This window comes from Ambystoma mexicanum, chromosome 2p (genome assembly GCF_040938575.1).
Source record: "Ambystoma mexicanum isolate Mex_15411 chromosome 2p, UKY_AmexF1_1, whole genome shotgun sequence".
Classification (NCBI taxonomy): Eukaryota; Metazoa; Chordata; class Amphibia; order Caudata; family Ambystomatidae; genus Ambystoma; species Ambystoma mexicanum.
In genome coordinates, this window is record NC_090923.1 from 418,601,881 (window position 1) to 418,620,817 (window position 18,937).

Sequence of the window (18,937 nt, forward strand, 5' to 3'; positions counted from 1 at the left end):
GGTACAATTCTCACTCTCTAGAGATATGGTGCCCTGCTTAGCCTTCAGGGATATGGTGCCCTGCTCACCACATAGGTATGATAACTTGCTCACCGGCCAGGGATAGTGTACAATTCTCACTTTCTAGAGATATGGTGCCCTGCTTACCCTTCAGGGATATGGTGCCCTGCTCACCCTCTCAACCTCCTTCTTGATATTCCCCCCTACACCAACAACTCCTTTAGCTCCTCCTTGCACCCACCTACAACCTCCAGCCACCTTCCATCTTTCTCCTTTACACTCCCAACTTCCTCCAACTGCCCCTTTACACCTTGCCTGGATCTTTTCAACTCCTTCGACAAACCTAAAACTATTTTCTCTTCAGTCAGCTCCTCTGATCTAGCAATCACCTCCTTGTCCCCGCATTATCTCTAAACCACTTCAATTTTCCCAGCAGTTCTGCTCTGTTCCACTCGCCAGCCAGCTCCTTATTCCTGCTCAGACTCCTTCATCCTGTTCAGAAAACTCTGTCCTTGCTCCACTCGAGCATTCCTCCAACTGAGCTAAATTGTATGGTTTTTATTTACTGTGCTGGCTCATCACCTAGACTGCCTTCCGGGTGATAGTTTGTACTTGTGGCCTGTGGGGAGGGTGAATCTGTGATTGGTTGAGGCCACTTCCTCCCTGTGACCCTGCTAGGGGTGGGTTTAATGGAACAGAGGCTGTGGTGGTTGGGCAGCCACTTTGGATCTCACTTGCCTCCTCTACATCTCCCTGCCATTTGTTGTCCACAGTTAACTCCCCCTGTGAGTCTAACAGGGAAGAGCCCCCTCTGTTGTAAATTCTGGTGGTTTCTTCTTCCTATACTGTTCCTGTAAGCTGCTGTGGGGCCAAGGATGTCTTTAACAGGTCAGGCAGGCACAAGTCAGTTCCTTTGGAGATGGAGAGAGGCTGTAATTATGTCATTAAAAAGGGCAGGGTGTATGGACATGGGGCGTGGGTTCTCCTATGATGCTTTCCCTGAATTTTATGGACAACTTGCTGTGGGTTTGCCTGGTTTCCCTCCCCGCTCTCCGCCCTGTGGCAGTGACTGGTTTCCTGGCATAGTCCAATTTTTCCGTTAACCCACCAGGAAATGTGATCTTCCTGCTCTTGTTCAAAACAAAACTAAACTGGGATGTCTCTTCCAAAATCCTCAGTTATCCTTTCTGAATCCATTCCAGGTCTTGCCTTTGACTGAATGGGGAATTATGGGATTGGTAGTGTTCTTGTCCCATCTTTTCCCATAGTGGCATGGTTCATTAAAAATAGGCTTTGCTCAGGTAGAAGAGCCACCCCGCTATGCACACCTGATTTCCAGCAGGGTACTCATCACAGGGGTATGTGTGGCAGTTATGCATTTTTGTGGTAGGGCTTGGTACATTTGTCATGCTAAGATTACAAAACAACAGTTTTCAACATCTTTGTCATTGTACAAGCAACCTCTGATATACTGATCCTTTGAAAAAAGCCAAAAAAGCCACGTGTCTGAGAGCAGTGACATTTTTCATCTGTAAAAAGAAGAAACAAATGGGACATGCTCTCTAAATTAACCAATACATTGTAATCCCTGAGATGAACACTGTGAATGTCTCACAACAGACATTCTGAATATCACAATCCTAATAAATAAGGGTCTTTGTTGGTGATTGCTAGTTAGTCTATCAAGCCATACCTGATCCTGATTCCCCCAAATAATCTGTGTTGGCGCAGTAATCTTGCCCATTCGTTCATGCAGAACGTGCCTTGACTTCTCGGCCACAAGTTCCAAAAATACTATCAGCAAAGAGAAAAATATAAACAATTAAAATACACAATATCAAATTTGACATGCACATTTTCTAAAATCCATTTTTACAAGGTAGCCACAATATGGAGTGTATATATATAGAAAATGACCAAACCTAGTTGAATTACGTTGCACCTAGGGTATGGATTGTGCACGTTGTAAGTCTGTGGGCACTGGTGTGTGCTTTATGTTGACCTTGGAATACATTTTTAAAGAAGTATTTGGCTCAAGACTGACCAATTCTGGGCCAAAAATAAAACAAAGAGCTGATCAAGGGAGTGCATATTATGTTGAATAATTTGTATAGTGCAACATTTGCCACAAGGGCAATTTAGCGCTACTCAATAGAACAATGGGACAGTAAGTATTTTTTTAAAGAGAGGAGTTTTTAACGCACGCCGAAAAAGAAGGTGATATGGCAAACTGTGAAGCTTATAGGGCAAAGAAGCTGCAACCGAGAAAGCCCAGCGCCAATCCGGCCAAGTCTGCACCTAGGAACTAATAGCAGCCCGGTACATAAGGGTGGATTTTCTCCTGGAGATACTCTGCCCCCTGGCCATAATATGCACAGTGTACCAAGCAAGCGGCTTTGAATTTGATTCAATGGGCAGCCAATGAAGATGGCGAAGTACTTGCGAAATATAAATATAGCAGGAAGAAGAGGTAGCAAGATGGGCTGCAGAATTCTGAAGAACCTGGAGTTGCGGCAGGCGATAGGCAGGTTGCACAATAAATCAATAATTACAGTAATCAACAGAAAAGATCACCACTGCAGAAGTCACGGGGGCTCGAAACTCAGCTGGAATAAAGGGGAAAACCTTACAAAAAGAGTTTTTAGCTGGAAATAGCCCCATTGGCACATGGCCCCAATCTGAGGCTCCATAGACAGGATGCAGATAATTTCAACAGTAGATCTTTTACAATGGTAGAAGGAATAGGAAGAGAACCAAAAGAAGGAGGCTAAAAGGCAGCAGTCCAAAAGGAGGAGGCAGAAGGGGGGGGCCTACCACCAACACTTCAGTTTTCGTACAATTCAGCTTGAGAGAATTAAAGCCCATCCGTTCTCCCAATGCCTTAAGGCAGGCCCTAAACCTGGTCGCAGACTCCTCATGCATGAGATGAAGGTGAACCAGAATTTGGGTATCATCTGCATAAGAGTAGCAGAGAAAGCTGTGGGAAAGGATGAGCTTGGTCAGAGGTTGAATGCAGATGTTAAACAATGTCGGTGAGATGGCACCGCAAGTGAGAGCCTTACCCAAAGAATAACAAGAAGGAAAAGATAGAGTTTGCTGACAAACAGAAAGAAAAGAAGTAAACCAGGCAAGAACCATGCCAGCAATGCCAGCTCCGGACAGGCGATTCAGCAAGGTTGCATGATCGATGGTGTCAAATGCGACAGGGTAAAACGAATGCTCCCACACCGCCCTGATCATGCAGCCTCACCAGATCGTCCAATACCGAAACCAGCCCGCTCTCAGTCCCCCCGGCCTCAAAAAGAAGATTCTTCCAGAAAAGAACAAAGAGGAGTTCAGACCAATGATTTCAGAAGCGTCATCAGAAGCATTTTTACCACAATTTCTTTCTTATCAGTGCAACACACTCACTGATTTAACTGCTGGGATCCATTCATTGTGTAGTCATTATTGATCGTTCCATGGTTTGAACACAACAGCTTTTATTTATTTTATAGACAGATTAGACTGCATTTGGCTCAGTTGTACAACACAAAATGAAGGGCACCCTCTCCTACAAAATCTAGTGAGGGGGTGTTGTGATTCTTACAATACACAGTCATACACTGATGCAACCAAATTTAGAGGGCAGCCTGAATTATGTGGGCATCCTGCACTGCAGAGGTGTCCGCTATCACCCAGGGTTGGCTTGGAATCTTAGATTTGAGCACTGAAGGTTCACAGTTGGGCATCATACGCTATACAGATTACCCAGTAAAGGATTCTGGGTCCATCTGCAGACTAGTACTACAAGGAATTTATAATTATGTGGCCGCCCTCATTTAATTTGAAGCTCTTTCTGGCAGCTTGTTATTCCACTCCAAGAGGGTTCCGCAGGTGCTTTAATTGGGGTAGCAAGAAGAAGCTAATGTTGAAATGAAGCAAGCTTAAATAGTTCACTTTGGCCAAGATTAAGAGATCTGGCTAGCTCCCAGTGCAGTGGGTCTGAAGCTGGGAAGTTCCGCCCATTATATATTGAATCCAAAGTGTTAAAATGTTCTTACCATATTTACATAGGATTTCCAAGAATGCTCAGGGCTCAGTAGGACCACTGACGTCTCACTCTGTACAGGGTATTCAGTACAGCCTTGCATTTGATTGCAGCGTAAGGGTATGGCATGATTTGGGATATTGTATACATAGTAATGCCATGATCCTGGCACATACATTTATTAGGAAGCTATGATCCTTGCTATGCTTGATCAGTGGTGCTAGGGTATCTGGAAGGCACCATCTCTGTCTACGGAGAACACTACACACATTTTTGTTTTTTTATACTGCTTTTGTTTTTTCCTTTTCCCTCCACACTGCTCTCCTATTCATCTTCTCCCTAACCTCTTTCTACTCTCATGGCGCACTAGAATGACTGGTGTTGTATGTCAGACATTAAAACACTGCAAGCCTCGCTGTGAAAACCTCTCACCATTGAGAGGTGAGAATGCCTGCCAGGATCACTTGCAGCCTCTGAAATTATACGTTGCTCCTTGTTTGCATACAAGCAGCGCAAGAAGCCACGTGTGTCCTCTCAAAGCACACTCAGGACAAGCCTGGAGGTTGAAAAGTTTTGTTGGCTGGGAAATCCTATCAAAGTATATGGAGGGTGTGTCAAAGTTCCCTGCCTGACCTTATTGGTGGATGGTGGGGTCACCAAGGGGTCTGATTGCATTCGGATTCTCAGACATAGACCTATGGGCGACGAACAATCACTTGCCCCTCAGCCCCAGAAAAACTGAAATCCTAATCTGCTGCAAAACAGCTCTCCTTCCCCAACCAATTCCATGGCTGCATTCATTAGGACCTGCGCCCAATGCATCCCCCTCAGTCAAAAAACCTAGGATGCACTTTTAGCTCAGACCTGACCCTTTCCTGTTACATCAATGCAGTCTCCAGATCGTGCACCTTCCATCTCTGCATCTTCAAGCAGATCCTTTATCTCTCCTACCCCATAGTTTCTGCAATCATGGCCATCATTCTCTCGTGCCTCTATCTCGATGCGCCTACATACCAACTGAGAAAACTCCAATGGATTCACAACTCTGCAGCAAGGCTCCTCGTCATACTCTTCCCCCTGCACTCCGGACTCTCCACTGGTTGACCATCAGCTGACAGGCCTACTTCAATGTGCATTACCCACCGCGCAACTCACAAGAATGTCCTGCAATTCCTCCAAAACAAACTCAGTCGCTACCACCCCACCAGAATCCTCAGTACAGGCTCTGCACACATCCTGGTAGTTCCTCCTTTCAAGTTCTCCAGACTACTAGGTGCCCGTTTCTCTGTCCTCACACCCACTTTCCGGAACTCTCTCCCCCTCACGCTCCGCATCATAGAGAATCACTTAGCTTTAAGGAAAGCCCTCAAAACCTGGCTGGTAGCCCCGACTTCCTGATCCCACCACCTCCCCACACCTGCCCACACCTGCCCTCCTGTCAGTTACTAGCCTCCTCTCTCCTTTCAACTACTTTGCTCTGCCATCCAACCTTCATTGAGGGGCACCAAGCACACATGGAGGACTCTGGTATTCACTCCAGCAACTCGTACCTGTAATGAATCCGGTCTGGGGTCAAGGTATTGCACTTAATGGGCTTGGAAGGTGGGCAATGCATCGCACTTAAAATGCACCTCAGGAAATTCATGCTGATCATCCAACAGAAGGACAATCGGGCACCTCGGATGCCCACTTGTGGTTTGCACTGCAAGTAACTCTAAAGCACAGGAGGGTGGTACATGGCCCCGCATGTAATCATGAAATGGGGATCTTGTTATCGCACTAGAAGGAGCTAGGGATGGCAATCTCTCACTCTGAAAACCTCTGAGAGGGTTTGTATTGTCCATTCATCTAGCACTTCGATCGCCTGTGAAGCGTAGAACTGCTCCTTGTACATAGATGGAACCCAAGAAGTAGACGTTGTTTTTACAGCTAACCGATCTATCCTCTCGCACACCACACCTTCAAAATTTAGCGGAAGACACTGTCTCATTCCAGACACCCTGCTCTCATATATATATAACACAAACATGATTGCACAACACCTCCACCATAAGAATTGAGCTACCTTAAACAAAATAAATTCGAACTGTAGCTTCCCACATAACTCCCTTCTCCTTCAACACAATCCCCCCTCAGTCTATAATATACCTCAGCTGCACCCATACACACTCCATCTAGACATGGGTGACTAGCAGGGTCTTGGCCACCCTTGCATAACTTTGAAATGCACACATGCATAACAGCATCTCTCAAATTCTCCCAAATATTTTGACTCTGGTCCCTCCAAGGACGTTCAACCCGAAGCACTTTGGGACCATCATTATGGTGAACAGCGCTATAACAAATGACAAAATGAATGAATGAATGAATGAAGGCAGGTCATGCTAGACTTGGGGATGACTCTGGGTACCCCCCAACATGCCATATGTTATAAGGGACAGTCCCGTAGAACCAGCAGCGTATGAAAACTCAGACCCCATGTGCAGGTGCAGAAATCACATCCAAAGCCACTGGGGGAGAAAAGGAACAGGACCAGATCTAAGTACCCAAGATAGAAAGCTCATGCAGTTAATCAGTTACCTCACAAGGTCTCCAAATACATACACCTAAGGCTTACAACTCGGTTTAGAGTAGTAACAAAGACAGCTTTATTTGTCTTGCAAGACAAAGATCAGACATCTTCATAACACTGGACCTCTGCTTTTCAATGTCACTGTCGGTTCCTTCTAGAACGTATAGTCTTGGGCCTACATGGCAGGAAGAGGAACTGCCACCACAACTTTCCCCTTCAAACCCTTTTAATAGTTAGTTGTCAACACAGATGACCATGCAATGCATTGCATAAGTCCCTCTGCATGCTCCTTCCGAAGGGGCCTACTGACCACGCCTCTTGTGACGCATCCTTGTATTTCCTCACACAGTACCTTTTGTATGTTCTGGTGTGTAGTTGTTTTGCATCACATGCTCACAAAAGTCCTTGACACAGAGACGTGCCAGACTTTCGTCATCCTGAAATTCCCTTTGAGCTTTAAGCACAACCTATCTAGGATGCAAAAGAATAAACTGCACACTCACTGGCTAATTGTGTTTTTTGGCAGGGCAGGGCTGGGATGTGGCAAGCAAAGAGAGTACTGCCTATGCAGACAGACTAACCAACTCGAGTGCCACATCTGAACTGCAACCCATCCCCATGGGTGGGGCCGATCAACCAATCTCCATACTAGCTACACTAGAATTCCCTTAGGCTAGAGAGTGGCCAGAAGGTCGGGTCAAAGACCTATAAAAAAAGAAGGTCCTGTATCAGAAGGATATTGGACTCCAGAGAATGAGCACATTTGGAGACAGCTGGAGAAGAGTGCAGAATGATCTGGACCAGGATACAGGAGGTCAGAACAGGAGGAAGACTTGGAAAGTTGGGGTAAGAACGAGTTAGAAGACTCGGGAGAGAATGACCAAGGGGGCTGGGAAGAGAAAGATCCAGGAGGCAGGTGAGAAAAAGACGCAGGAGGATGACCAGATAGGGAGAACCATGGGGCTCAGGAGAGAAAAACCCAAGATGCTGGAAAGAGAGAGATGCAGGGGAATGGGGAACACAAAACACAGAAGGATGGGAAATGTTGCCTGGTAAACTAGGGAGTGAGACCCGAGCGGTTTAAGTGAGAGGGACCCAGGAGGCTGGGAAGAGGAAAACCCACCCATCATTGGAGAGATCAACCCAGAGGGATGGAGATAGAGATCAGAGAAACCAAAGAGGCTGGGAAGAGAAAGACCTAGCAAGCTTGGTAGAGAGAGAGCGAGCGAGAGGGAAACCCAAGAGGTGGACAAGAGGGAGCACCAGGATGCTGGGACAGGACCTGAAAAGCTCGAAGACAACGATTGTGATGTTTTCTCTGGTTAGAGGTGTTTACGAGAAGATGCTAAAAGACATAAGGAGGAGGTAGAGAGAGAAGTTAAAGAGGAGGTTGTGAGAGCAACCACAGAGGATGCGGTGAAGAAGCCAGCTCTCAATATAAAGATGCTTAAGGATGATGTACTTAAAGAGAAGGTTGTAAAGAGTAGGGAGCCAATTAAAATGAAGGGCGATCAGAGAAGAGAAGTGAAGCAGAGGAGCACCAGGAGTTGGAGGGAGGAGGAAGAAGGAAAGATCAGGAGGAAAATAAAAGAGAAAGATGAGGAAAATGACAGAAGATCTTCAAAGAGAGCTGAGATGGAAGAATAATGAGGCTGAGGCTAAGTGATGTGGAGGTACAGGAGAAGCACGAGGTTCAAGCGAAGGAAAGAACAAGAGAAGTCCCCCCAGGGAAAAGCCCCTGATGGGATGAAGAAGCAAAGAGATAGATCGGAAGACCACAGAACCAGGACCGTAGGAAAGGGAGGAGAGCGGCCAAAGAGTACACAATAAATAATGTAGGGTGGTCTCCTGTCTTCATGGGGTTCCGAGCTTCATTTTAAGGCCAGTATAGCACCAACTCCAGTGCAGACCTCAGACCAGGGAGGGTGACAATGTACCAAACACTGGCTGTACAAGAACATCACCAAGGGAAATGTTATAACATTTTATCTGTTTTTTTTAAAGTACACATACGCCGGAGGCATCTTGGTGCTCGAGAATACAACTGGTTAAAGAGAAGCAGCCTAGAAGGGAAAGGTTTTAAGAGCAAGACGAAAGGCCAGATGGTCTTTCGTGGCTCGAAGGGTGAGTGGAATAGAATTACAAAGTTCAGTGGCCGCGATTGAAAAGGAGCGGCTGCCCACCCTCCCCAAACGGTAATGGCTGGGAGAAGGCAATCGTCTTGGGAGCAGAGCGATGGTGTCAGCAGGAAAGGACAACATTTTTCCTGCAAATACACAGTCCCTTGGACATAAAAGGTCTAATGGACAATGCAGAGAGACTTGAGAGATTACTGAACAAGCAGACAGCGAAGCAAACGAAGGACTGGCGTGATGTGGGAACCATAAGGGGCGTCTGTAGCAATACGTGCTGCTAGATTTTGAAGCAGCTGTAGGCGGCAAAAGAGGTAGAGGGATTGCACAAGAAAAAGAATTACAGTACACCTGCCCCTCCACTCAAGGCAGCATGAATACATGCTAGGTCACTTGTGTAACATGCTACGGACTTCGCTGACCTAATTCTGACTAACAACCTCGATTTCTTAGCCATTACAGAGTCCTGGCTGCACGAGGCAGCAGGCCCCTCACTTTCTTTTGCTGTCCCAGATGGCTATTCCATAATCAGACAAGACAGAGAAAATGTACGTGGTGGAGGAACTGCCATAATCTCTAAATCTAGCCTCTCTATGAGACTCGCCCCAACCCAAAACACTCTCTCCTGTGAAACCCTTACAGCTAAACTCCCTTTAACCAACTCCCAAACACTAACCATTCATCTTATCTAAAGGCCTCCTGGCCCCATTGGAACATTTGAGGAGGATATCCATACTATTCTATCAAATAACCTTAAAACAACGTCTCAATTACTAGTTCTGGGGGATTTCAACCTAGGTTTCATGGACCCACACTCAACAAGAATGCCACTACCATTGCTAGCACACTATCTGAACTAGGCCTCTCCCAAAAAGTTATTGAGCCCACCCATATCAAAGGAAGAACACTCAACTTGGTGGCAGAATATAACTGCATGGTAAATATCACCTCCATCTTGCCATACCACTGGACGGATCACTTCCTCTTATCCTTCTCCCTCCTCATTACCAGACCGCTCGTGATTACCACACCCATCGCCCCTCCATGGCTAACTAGAAATAAGAAAAACATAACAAGGGATAAAGTGATTTCAGCCATCCTGCCTACCCTTAATTTGCTAGAGGACAACCTCAACCCAGGCACGCTTGCAAACCGAAAGCTCACCTGAACAAATGGTTCACACCTGAACTCAAAGACCTCAGACATCTAAAGAGGACTTCTGAAACCACTTGGAGACTTCTTCCATCCACCGCCAACAAAATCAAACTTACCGAAGCCTCCTCCCAATTCAAAAAGGAAATCATTTGCGCTAAACGTAACTCCTACAACAAGCGTATCTCTGGGGCTAATTCCAGTACCAAAGAATTGTTCATTATCTTGAAAGAACTTGAATCCTCCATCAACACCCGTGAAATTTGTAATAAAGACAAAGTCGTGCTCTGACATACAACAGGCCCTCGCTAACAAAGTGACCACGCTACAAAATAAAATATCTCTCAAAAAACAATCCCTCAACTGCCCTCCTAACGTCAGTGCCTCGAAAGTCCTCTCGAAGGAAACTAGGGCTGATCCTACCCGCCGATTCAATTTCACCAAAATCTCCTCTCTTGAGGTAGAGAAAGTAATAATTTCACTTAAACCCTCCAACTGTAAGGGAGACCTCTGCCCTGCTCAACTCATAAAAGACGCCGCTAGAGACCTGGCCCCATTCATAGCTAAACTGATCAACGCCTCATTTGCTTCTGGTACTGTCCCCTCCAATCTCAAACAATCTTGGGTACTCCCATTACTAAAAAAACAAACGCTAGACCCGCTCATACCCACTAATTACTGTCCCATCACTACCGTACCATTCCTGCTCAAAATCCTAGACAAGGTCGCCAACCTCCAGATTAAGAAATTCTTGGAATCCCATAAACTCCTAGGTGCATGCCAATCAGGTTTCCGTCCCCAAAACAGAACCGAGACTGCCCTAATTGACTTGAAGGCACAGATTGATGAGCTGAGTGACAAAGGGAAAACGGCCCTTCTTCTGGACCTCTCAGCTGCATTCGACCTGGTGGACCACAGGGTCTTATGTAAACACCTGGACTGTGCCGCCAACTTTTCAAAAGAGGCTGTAACCTGAATTGAATCCTTCCTGAGCGACAGAACTATGACAGTTTTTGCTCCTTCTGCGGCAGCAGACCCCATTCCTATCATATGTGGTGTCCCCCAGGGGTCCTGTGTCTCCCCCACATTATACAACATATTTACCAAGCCCCTCTTCGATGATCTAGACCTTCTCAGTATCACCTACACCAACTATGCAGATGATACCCAGATTCCCCTCCCTCTTTCTGGGGATTATGGAGCGGATTTGGCCTTGGTGAATAGGGTGTATCTCATCATCCAGGCATGGATGGCCACACACGGTCTATGCCTGAATGATGAAAAAACGGAACTCATCCTGGGCACCCACACTAACCTACAAAAACTAGGAAAGGACTACTCCTCCTTTATCATTGACAGTAATCTCATTAAGGTAGCCAAGGAGGTAAAAACCTTAGGTTTTTACCTCGACTCTACCCTATCTCTGACCAAACAAGTGAACACCCTGGCCTCTACCACAGCTTTCACCTGTAAGCTGATCAAATCGGGCAAACCTTTTCTGTCGGACGATAATTGCATCACCCTGGCTAGAGCCCTGATCCTATCTAGGCTCGATTACTGCAACACACTCTACATTGGCGCTAACAAATCGATCATCCAAAAAATTAAAGTCCTGCAAAATAACGCTCTTAAGCGGCCTTGGCCGTCCCAAAAAGATCACATATCTTAGTGATAAGGCGCCAAAACAATTGGCTCTCCACACTTAACAAGATTCACCTAAAACGGCCTCCCTGACACATAAGGCACTGAATAATGCTGCCCCTAGCTACCTCATCAATAGATTTCATAGAAGAACCTCACCAGACCCACACGACTTACCAATACCAATTGCATCACCATACCCAGATTTAGGCTATCCAGAGTCGGGGGCAATAGCTTTCAAGTCAAAGCCGCCCAACTATGGGACTCCCTACCTCACCACATTAGAGAAGACCAATCCTCCCCAAAGTTTAGACTAAGTTCCATCAACTGGCTCAAGTCAAACACCCAATAGCCTACCTGTATACTTGGCTATGCTCTCACTCTGGCACCACTGCTGTATATATACTTACCTTTCTGCTAAGAATTTCGCTATATATTTGTCGTATATTTGCTGTATATTTTGTGAATAATAGGCACCGCCGATGTACATTATACCCATTGTATATATTTTTTTTGCTAAACTGTAATCTTCTGATATATACATTTTGCATATGCGCCACTTGTCGCTCACTGCCTTGCCTATGTTGTAACCTGTTATTCAAGCTTCGCATTACCTGTACTGCTGCGCCCTGATAACTCTGGGTCTGGTGCGCATTATAAATGAATAGAATAAACTAAACAGTAGTCCAGAAAGACTCTACGAAGAACCCTAAGTTCGTAAAGCAGGAAGTTCTTTACCCAAGACACAGGCGAGGGGCAAGGGCCAAGTTCAGAGGGCTAGAAAGCAGAAGACCAGACTAGAGCAGTAGAAGAAGGACTAGGGTGCAAGACATGAGAGGGGCCAACCAGCAGTACCTCCGTCTTGTCTCTGTTTAACTTCAGCCAGTTGCTGCCCATCCAACTACCCATTGCCACCAGGCAACGCCTAAAATGAGATGCTGTGTCTGACTGGGCAGAGTCCAGCAGGATGATGATGATTTGGGTGTTATCAGCATAGGAGTAGCATCAGAAGCCGTGGGAGCGGATGAGCGAAACGAGAGGCTGAATGTTAATGTTAAAACAATGCCGGAGATGAGGCAGAGCCCTAGGGGACCCCACAGGAAAGAGAAGCGGAAGCAGAAGAAAAAGAGGAGAGTTCATGTCTGGCTCCTGTCAGTCAAGAAAGATGCAAACCAGAAGAGGACTTGTCCCGAGAGGCAGCTCAGCAGCACTGAATGGTCCACTGTATCAAATGCCACTGATGGATCTAAAAGAATCAGCGCCCCAACTCTCCCCCACACCCTGGTCTGCTACAAGTACTAAGACATGTATACTCTCTGTGCCTCGACCAGAGGGGACGCCAGACTGAAAATAGTTTAGAAATTAAGAGTGCTCCAGGTAAGAAGTGAGCAGAGGGGAAATCAGTGATTTTAGCAGCTTCATAAAGAAAGGGAGAAGTGAGATGGTACGAAAGTTAGCACACTCAAAGGGGTCAAGGGACGATTTTTTCAGAGGAGTGATAGTGGCAGATTGCTTAAGTTCCGCTGGGATGACACCTGAGGAACAAGAAAGATTAACTGTCTGCATGATCACGGTAGAGATATCAGACAATCTCTTTGAGTGTCCCTAAAGGAATTGCATCAGTGGGAGATGCAGATTTCAGCCGCATGGTGGCTGCTAGAATATCATATGCAAAAAAAGTTGGAAAGACTGACCATCGCACAGCAGAGGCCATTAAGTATAGCCGGCTGACCACCCAGATCAATCGCTTGGCCTGGCAGCCAGATCTGATCGCGTATGCTGCTGACTTTTCAATAAAGACGTCAGATAAAGCATCACAGAATACCAGAGCATGAGCAATGCCACCTGTAGTATCAGTTCTTTATGGATTCGTTTTAAGCATTTTATTTCACACATATCAAAAAGAGCCCCTTCCCCTTTTACAATGCTACTCTCGCAGCTGATAAGTGCGTTTCTTTTTACCGCGTTGAACTTGCATCTTTATTACATGATAAACAGACCAGCCAGGTCAAACTTCTCTCTTAACAACATTTTTATTGGGGTAAAGTGCAAAAAGGACGACCAAAACAAACAAGACCGTCTTACTCCAGCTAAAATACTCAGGACGATTACTCTCCAGGGTCTGGGTAGCATCTTGGGAATTTGATGGAGGAAAGTGCCACTTGAGTGAAAATAACATGTTCAAACCAAATGTTCATGATCAGTCAGGAACAAGGTTTTCCATTGGTCCTTCTTTGTTGATTTTCAGGAGTCCCTTTTCTCTGTCTTGATCTCATAGTCTGTGGTTTAAGCTTTCCCAAAACCGTCATTTAAAAGTTCATATCTCTGACCTACTGGTTTTGTTCGGCCTCCTCTAGGAGGGAGAGGAGCTGGGTTGCTTCCTTTAGACGAGCGCACAGCCCTCCTTCAGGTATTTTGTCGTCTTGGGAACTAAATGACAGGCACTAGGCAAAGCCACTGAGGGAGGGGGGGGGGCTTCTTGTCGCCTACTGGAAGAGTCTCCTAAACCAGTATGTACTCTTGGCGTCTTCTTCCCAGGGTTATGGTCTCAGTCCCCTCCTTTCCCTCTCTAACTTCACATACGCGTCCCTGCCATTTGCTTGTTGCTCCTCTTGCCTCTAACACAGGACTTGAGCGTACCCAACTCTATGGAACCTTCCTGTTCTGTCTTTCTATCAGGGTTCCTTCCTCCACCTCCTCCTCCTCCTGATGTACTTCGACATTCTCCCTAGCGTTTAATAACCTTCTGGTTTTCTCCTCCAATCTCCTTGCTTTACCCAACCACTTGAATCTTCAACTTTACCTACAAACTCTCCTTGTGATTGTCTGAAATGTTTTCCACTGCCTGCCTACCACCTCCTGATATCCTCCAACTCACCTACTTTTGGTATTGTAATGATGGCCTCCACAGTAAGCAATGGAAGTTTATTGAAAAGATATGTAAATAACAAAGACTCCCAACCTGTGCCCAGCAGGTCCTGCAGCTAACTGACCTGGGCTGAATCATAACATTCCAGTAAAGAACAAACAACCCTGCATTTCACCCCCATGTTCTATCCTTCCCCTTAAGCATATACATTATAACACGCCTCCCCCCTTTACACCCACACACAACTATTTACAATTACTATCACTTTGATGCAATATATATATATATATATATATATATATATATATATATATATATATATTACAACAACTATATTGTATGATGAAATAAATTGCTCATCTCAGATGCAGGAGGTGTGGTTTATCTTCCTTCATCATTACCGTGTGCTGGTCTGCTCACCACTTTCCCAACTCTGGACACATTCCAAACCTGTCCACCTTCAACTCTCACAGCACCATTCAGAACTTGCGTTACTCGCACTGGCTCAGAATACGTTGGATCTCCCGTCCTTTTTACGACTTCCTTCCTGATATATATCCAATCCCTGTGTCACAATCTTTCATTAATTCTTCTCACCCACTCATCTTTCCTCCTAATCATTCTCCCTCTCACCTCTCCCATCACACAATCGGAATCTGTAGCTCTCCCCAACCATGGTGGGGACAACTTGGTGTTTGGTTTTCTACTTCTCATCAACTCAAACACACTGACACCAGTTTCAACATGGGGTGTCAAACGTAAAGCATATAGCCTTTCTCTCACAGCAATCTTTGTATCCTTACCACACGTACTGCTCATACGCACAGCATCCATAATATATCGATTTACTCTTTCTACCACCCAGTTGGTCTAGGGCTGGTATAATGATGTTCTCTTGTGTTTCACACCACACAGCCTCAAGTATTCCTGAAAATACCCACCTAAAAATTGCCTCCCATTGTCCGTCAATAAACAGACCCTCCATCTTATAGCGATTTTGAGATCCCGCAAAATGCTGCGAAAACGGCCGTTTTGCGCAAAATTCCGCAAAAACGGCCGTCTTGCGCAAAACAGCATCTTTAAAAAAAAATTCAAAACACTTATTTTTTTAACTTTTTTTTAAGTAATCTGCAAAAATTACTGTTTTAAAAAAAATAATACTCAGGGTGCCAGGTCCTTAACTTTTTTTCCACACAAGAAAAGAAACGCGCTAACACATCTCATCACTTGCGCCCCAAAAAAGTGCAGCCCAATCCACAAGGGACATATGAATGGGCACATTTTATATGCACGCCCATTCAGATGGCCTTTTTCACCTCCTTGATCAAATAAAGTGGCGTTTGTCAATTTAAAAGCGCATCCCTCTTTTCCAAGCAAGATGCACTTTTAAATGTGCAGACATTGTAGGCAACCATACGCGCACAGCATGTGGGGCTGCCACTGCATGACAGGGTCTTTCCTGACCCTGTCATGCATTTCTTTTAAGGTATGAACCGCTGCTGTGTCGCTTGCATTTCTGTTCCTCAAACAGGATAAAAATGCATTTTTTGGGCCGCATTTTACAGCGGCAGGCACCTGGAGGGCCTGTCCCTGTGAAAGGCGCTGGGAGCTTGCAGAACACTGTAGGGAGAGCGATTCTATTCAAAGTACTGCCCATTTTGATGACAAAATTCTATCGAATGTTACAATTTGACCTATTTCGTCCAGTACTATTCGATCGATTTTTATAAATACTGAACATGTGTGCGGGGGTGTCACCCGCTCCCCATGTTCAGTATTTTTGGTCTAGGGTGGTTGCAGAAGTGTTTTCCCATTTTTCCTCAAAATTGGAGGCGGAGACCGGAAAAAAAGAAAATAACGAAAAAGGGACCCTGCGGATTCGGATCCGACCCTCGTTAGAGGGACGGATCTGGCACCGCAGGGTTGCAGGGGAAGCGGCAGCGACCAAGCAGTTAAGTAGGGGAGGGGGCGGGGTGGTGGTGGTGAAAGGTACATTTTGGGTTGTTTGGCTGAAGTGCAAGTCAATTTGCAGCGAAATTGACAACGGTCAATTCCGCCGCAAATAATTACACTTCGGTCAAACAACCCAGAACACCATTCAAGGCAGCTGGCCAGCGCACAATTTGCGCTACAGTTCAAGCCTGTGGAAATGCGCCGGTCACCTTTGAGAATAAGGTCCCGGGGATCAACAACTCAACCCTACTGAGTGCTCTCAATAAGGTAGTGTCCAGTCACAAGAATCCTTATGCCCACTAAACCCCCAATGACATCTATGGAACTGTGGTTGGGCCTGAATGCTGGTCGAGTGGACATAAGGGCATCTATAATCCTTCAAGGGAAAACTCCTATGATCCTTTGGTCTCAAAAAGGTCTTCTCACTTCCAGAGATAGGTCCAAACTATCACAGATAAAGAGGTATTATTCTTCATAGGAGCAAAGGTACAGCAGTCTGTATCTGCAGGTGAGTGCGTTAATGCATTATTTCCTCTGGAGCCAGAGCCGAAAGAGGAAAACAAAACTCTCTGGCATGCTAGACGCTTGTTTTTTCTAGGCAGATGCCTGATATTAAACGTTGAAGGAGCCCATTGGCATTTAGTATAATGCCTAAGGAAAGCAAACTCATGCGCAGTGAATGCACAAGGCTCAGTATAGATAAATATGACTCTTGAGTTCTCACTACAGAGGTTTGAAATGTAAACTTGTATTTTCCTCTTGCAAGCATATTGCAAGCAATAGAACCAATTCCCCTGGCTAAATGAGCATTCTCCAGACATCTAAGACACAAGCTAGGGAATCAGAAACTCATATATAAACGTATAACACAAGGGGGGTGGGGGATCCAGAGGGAGAGGAATCAATGCAATCACCAACATGAAGGCACTATAAAAACCAAAATGACTGGCTTTAATATAATTAACTACTCACATGACTACAACCACATGAACCAATCGCAAGAAACCACAGCCCATACTGCAGGAGCAGACCATTCCCCTAAGCACCACCCAAAGAGAGGGGAGACCTGACTATATAAAGCAACCTGCTCAGTTAGAGGATGTGGTTTGTTCAGGAATAAGTTTCAAGAGGAGTGGAAAGCCAGAGGTTTACTGAGAAGAGAGGAGGGTGGAGAACAAGATATTGGAGGAGTGAAGGTAAGATCGGGACCAGAGAGTTAATGTCTAGGAGGAGAGAGATACAGAAAGAGTGAATACCATTTGGAATAGAAAGTTGGAGGGTATGAAAGATTTGCTGAAGGAGGATAGTTTACTATCACAGGAAAAGTTTCTGGAGGAGGGGAGTCACAGTGAAGCGGGAGAAATCGCCAAATATCCAACCAAAGAGGTTACAGAGGGCCAACTCGGTCCAGGGAAGACACTACCCTGGACCAAGCCAGGGGACAAGGAGCCTATGACAGGAGTTGAGAGGAGGGGAGACGATTCAGGTTGATGACCCCAACACAGATGCCTAATCTTGGGAACCAGTCCTGGTTAAGAAGATGTAAGGTGCTACGGGGAGACAGATCAACCCTGCCTTATTTCCTCCATAACCAAGAGCTCCTGTAGCAAACGCAAACTGTGCCAGAACTGGGAGTGCCACAACCGGTCTACGTGCGGCTGTACCGATGATGGAATTAAGAAGTTTCTGGAACTCTAAACTACCACCCGGAAGCCAAACACTAGGGTGTTCCGTTGAATTGTGGATTAGAGCCGAAGAGTGACCAATGCAAGCATGTGCGAAACTTTTTGCATCTTGCTTGTTTGGAGAATTATCCTTTTAGTTGTGTTGTATAAATAAATGTACAGTAGTGGGGAATTCTATCGCTGTGTCAGCCTTTGTGTGTTCCACTCTTGTGCCCCTGTAGCATTTGTTTCATGCTATAGTCTACTGCAAACCTAGTCACTCAGCACTAAAAGGCCACACCCATGTTTACTTGGCGCTTGCCAAATAGCAAAACATATGTCCATACAGTGTATATGGTAAAAGTACATAGGCATATCTGGACAAAGTCAGGCAATTGGCGAGAGTACGTAGACACCTGTGGTGTACATTGACATGTTATTTGAATATCTGTTGTATGAGTAAGTAACGTGGCCATCTGATGGTACTACTAGAGCATAAGGTGTCGTTCATACAATATAATAAGGATAGAACCATTTAAACAATACTCCAACCATCTGTACAGCCACCTCAAAAAAACAATCCATATATAAAGCATAGACTTAAAAACATAAAACACCACAACATTAAAACAGGTCTATATATCGTAATTACTTAAACGAAATGGGTGCCTGGTTGAAATAATGTAGGCAAAGGTTGAAATAATGTAGGCAAAAATAAAATATTGTCACTGACTTTCCTGAATGGTCATTATATTGAGAAACAGTGTAAATGTATGGAGTTGCAAATGAATCCTTCAAGAAACATGAATGTTGTCAAAAGATTTCAAGACTGGAAAAGTGTTCTAACAATCCTATTCATGATGAATAATGCAGTGATGGCTGCACCCTGTTATGATCACTGTGTGAAGCTAGTTTGCATCTGAA

The 18,937-nt window shown here is 45.3% G+C and overlaps 1 protein-coding gene across 3 annotated transcripts in view; it reads right to left on the reverse strand.

Annotated features, from left to right (window-relative positions):
* Positions 1–18,937, reverse strand: part of ABHD6 (abhydrolase domain containing 6, acylglycerol lipase) — a 597,080-nt gene that overhangs the window by 22,054 nt on the left and 556,089 nt on the right. For all 3 annotated transcript variants that reach the window (XM_069643773.1, XM_069643772.1, XM_069643774.1), the window contains exon 8: positions 1,694–1,794. In XM_069643773.1, coding sequence (XP_069499874.1) covers positions 1,694–1,794 — 101 coding nt within the window. The remainder of the gene's footprint in view (positions 1–1,693; positions 1,795–18,937) is intronic.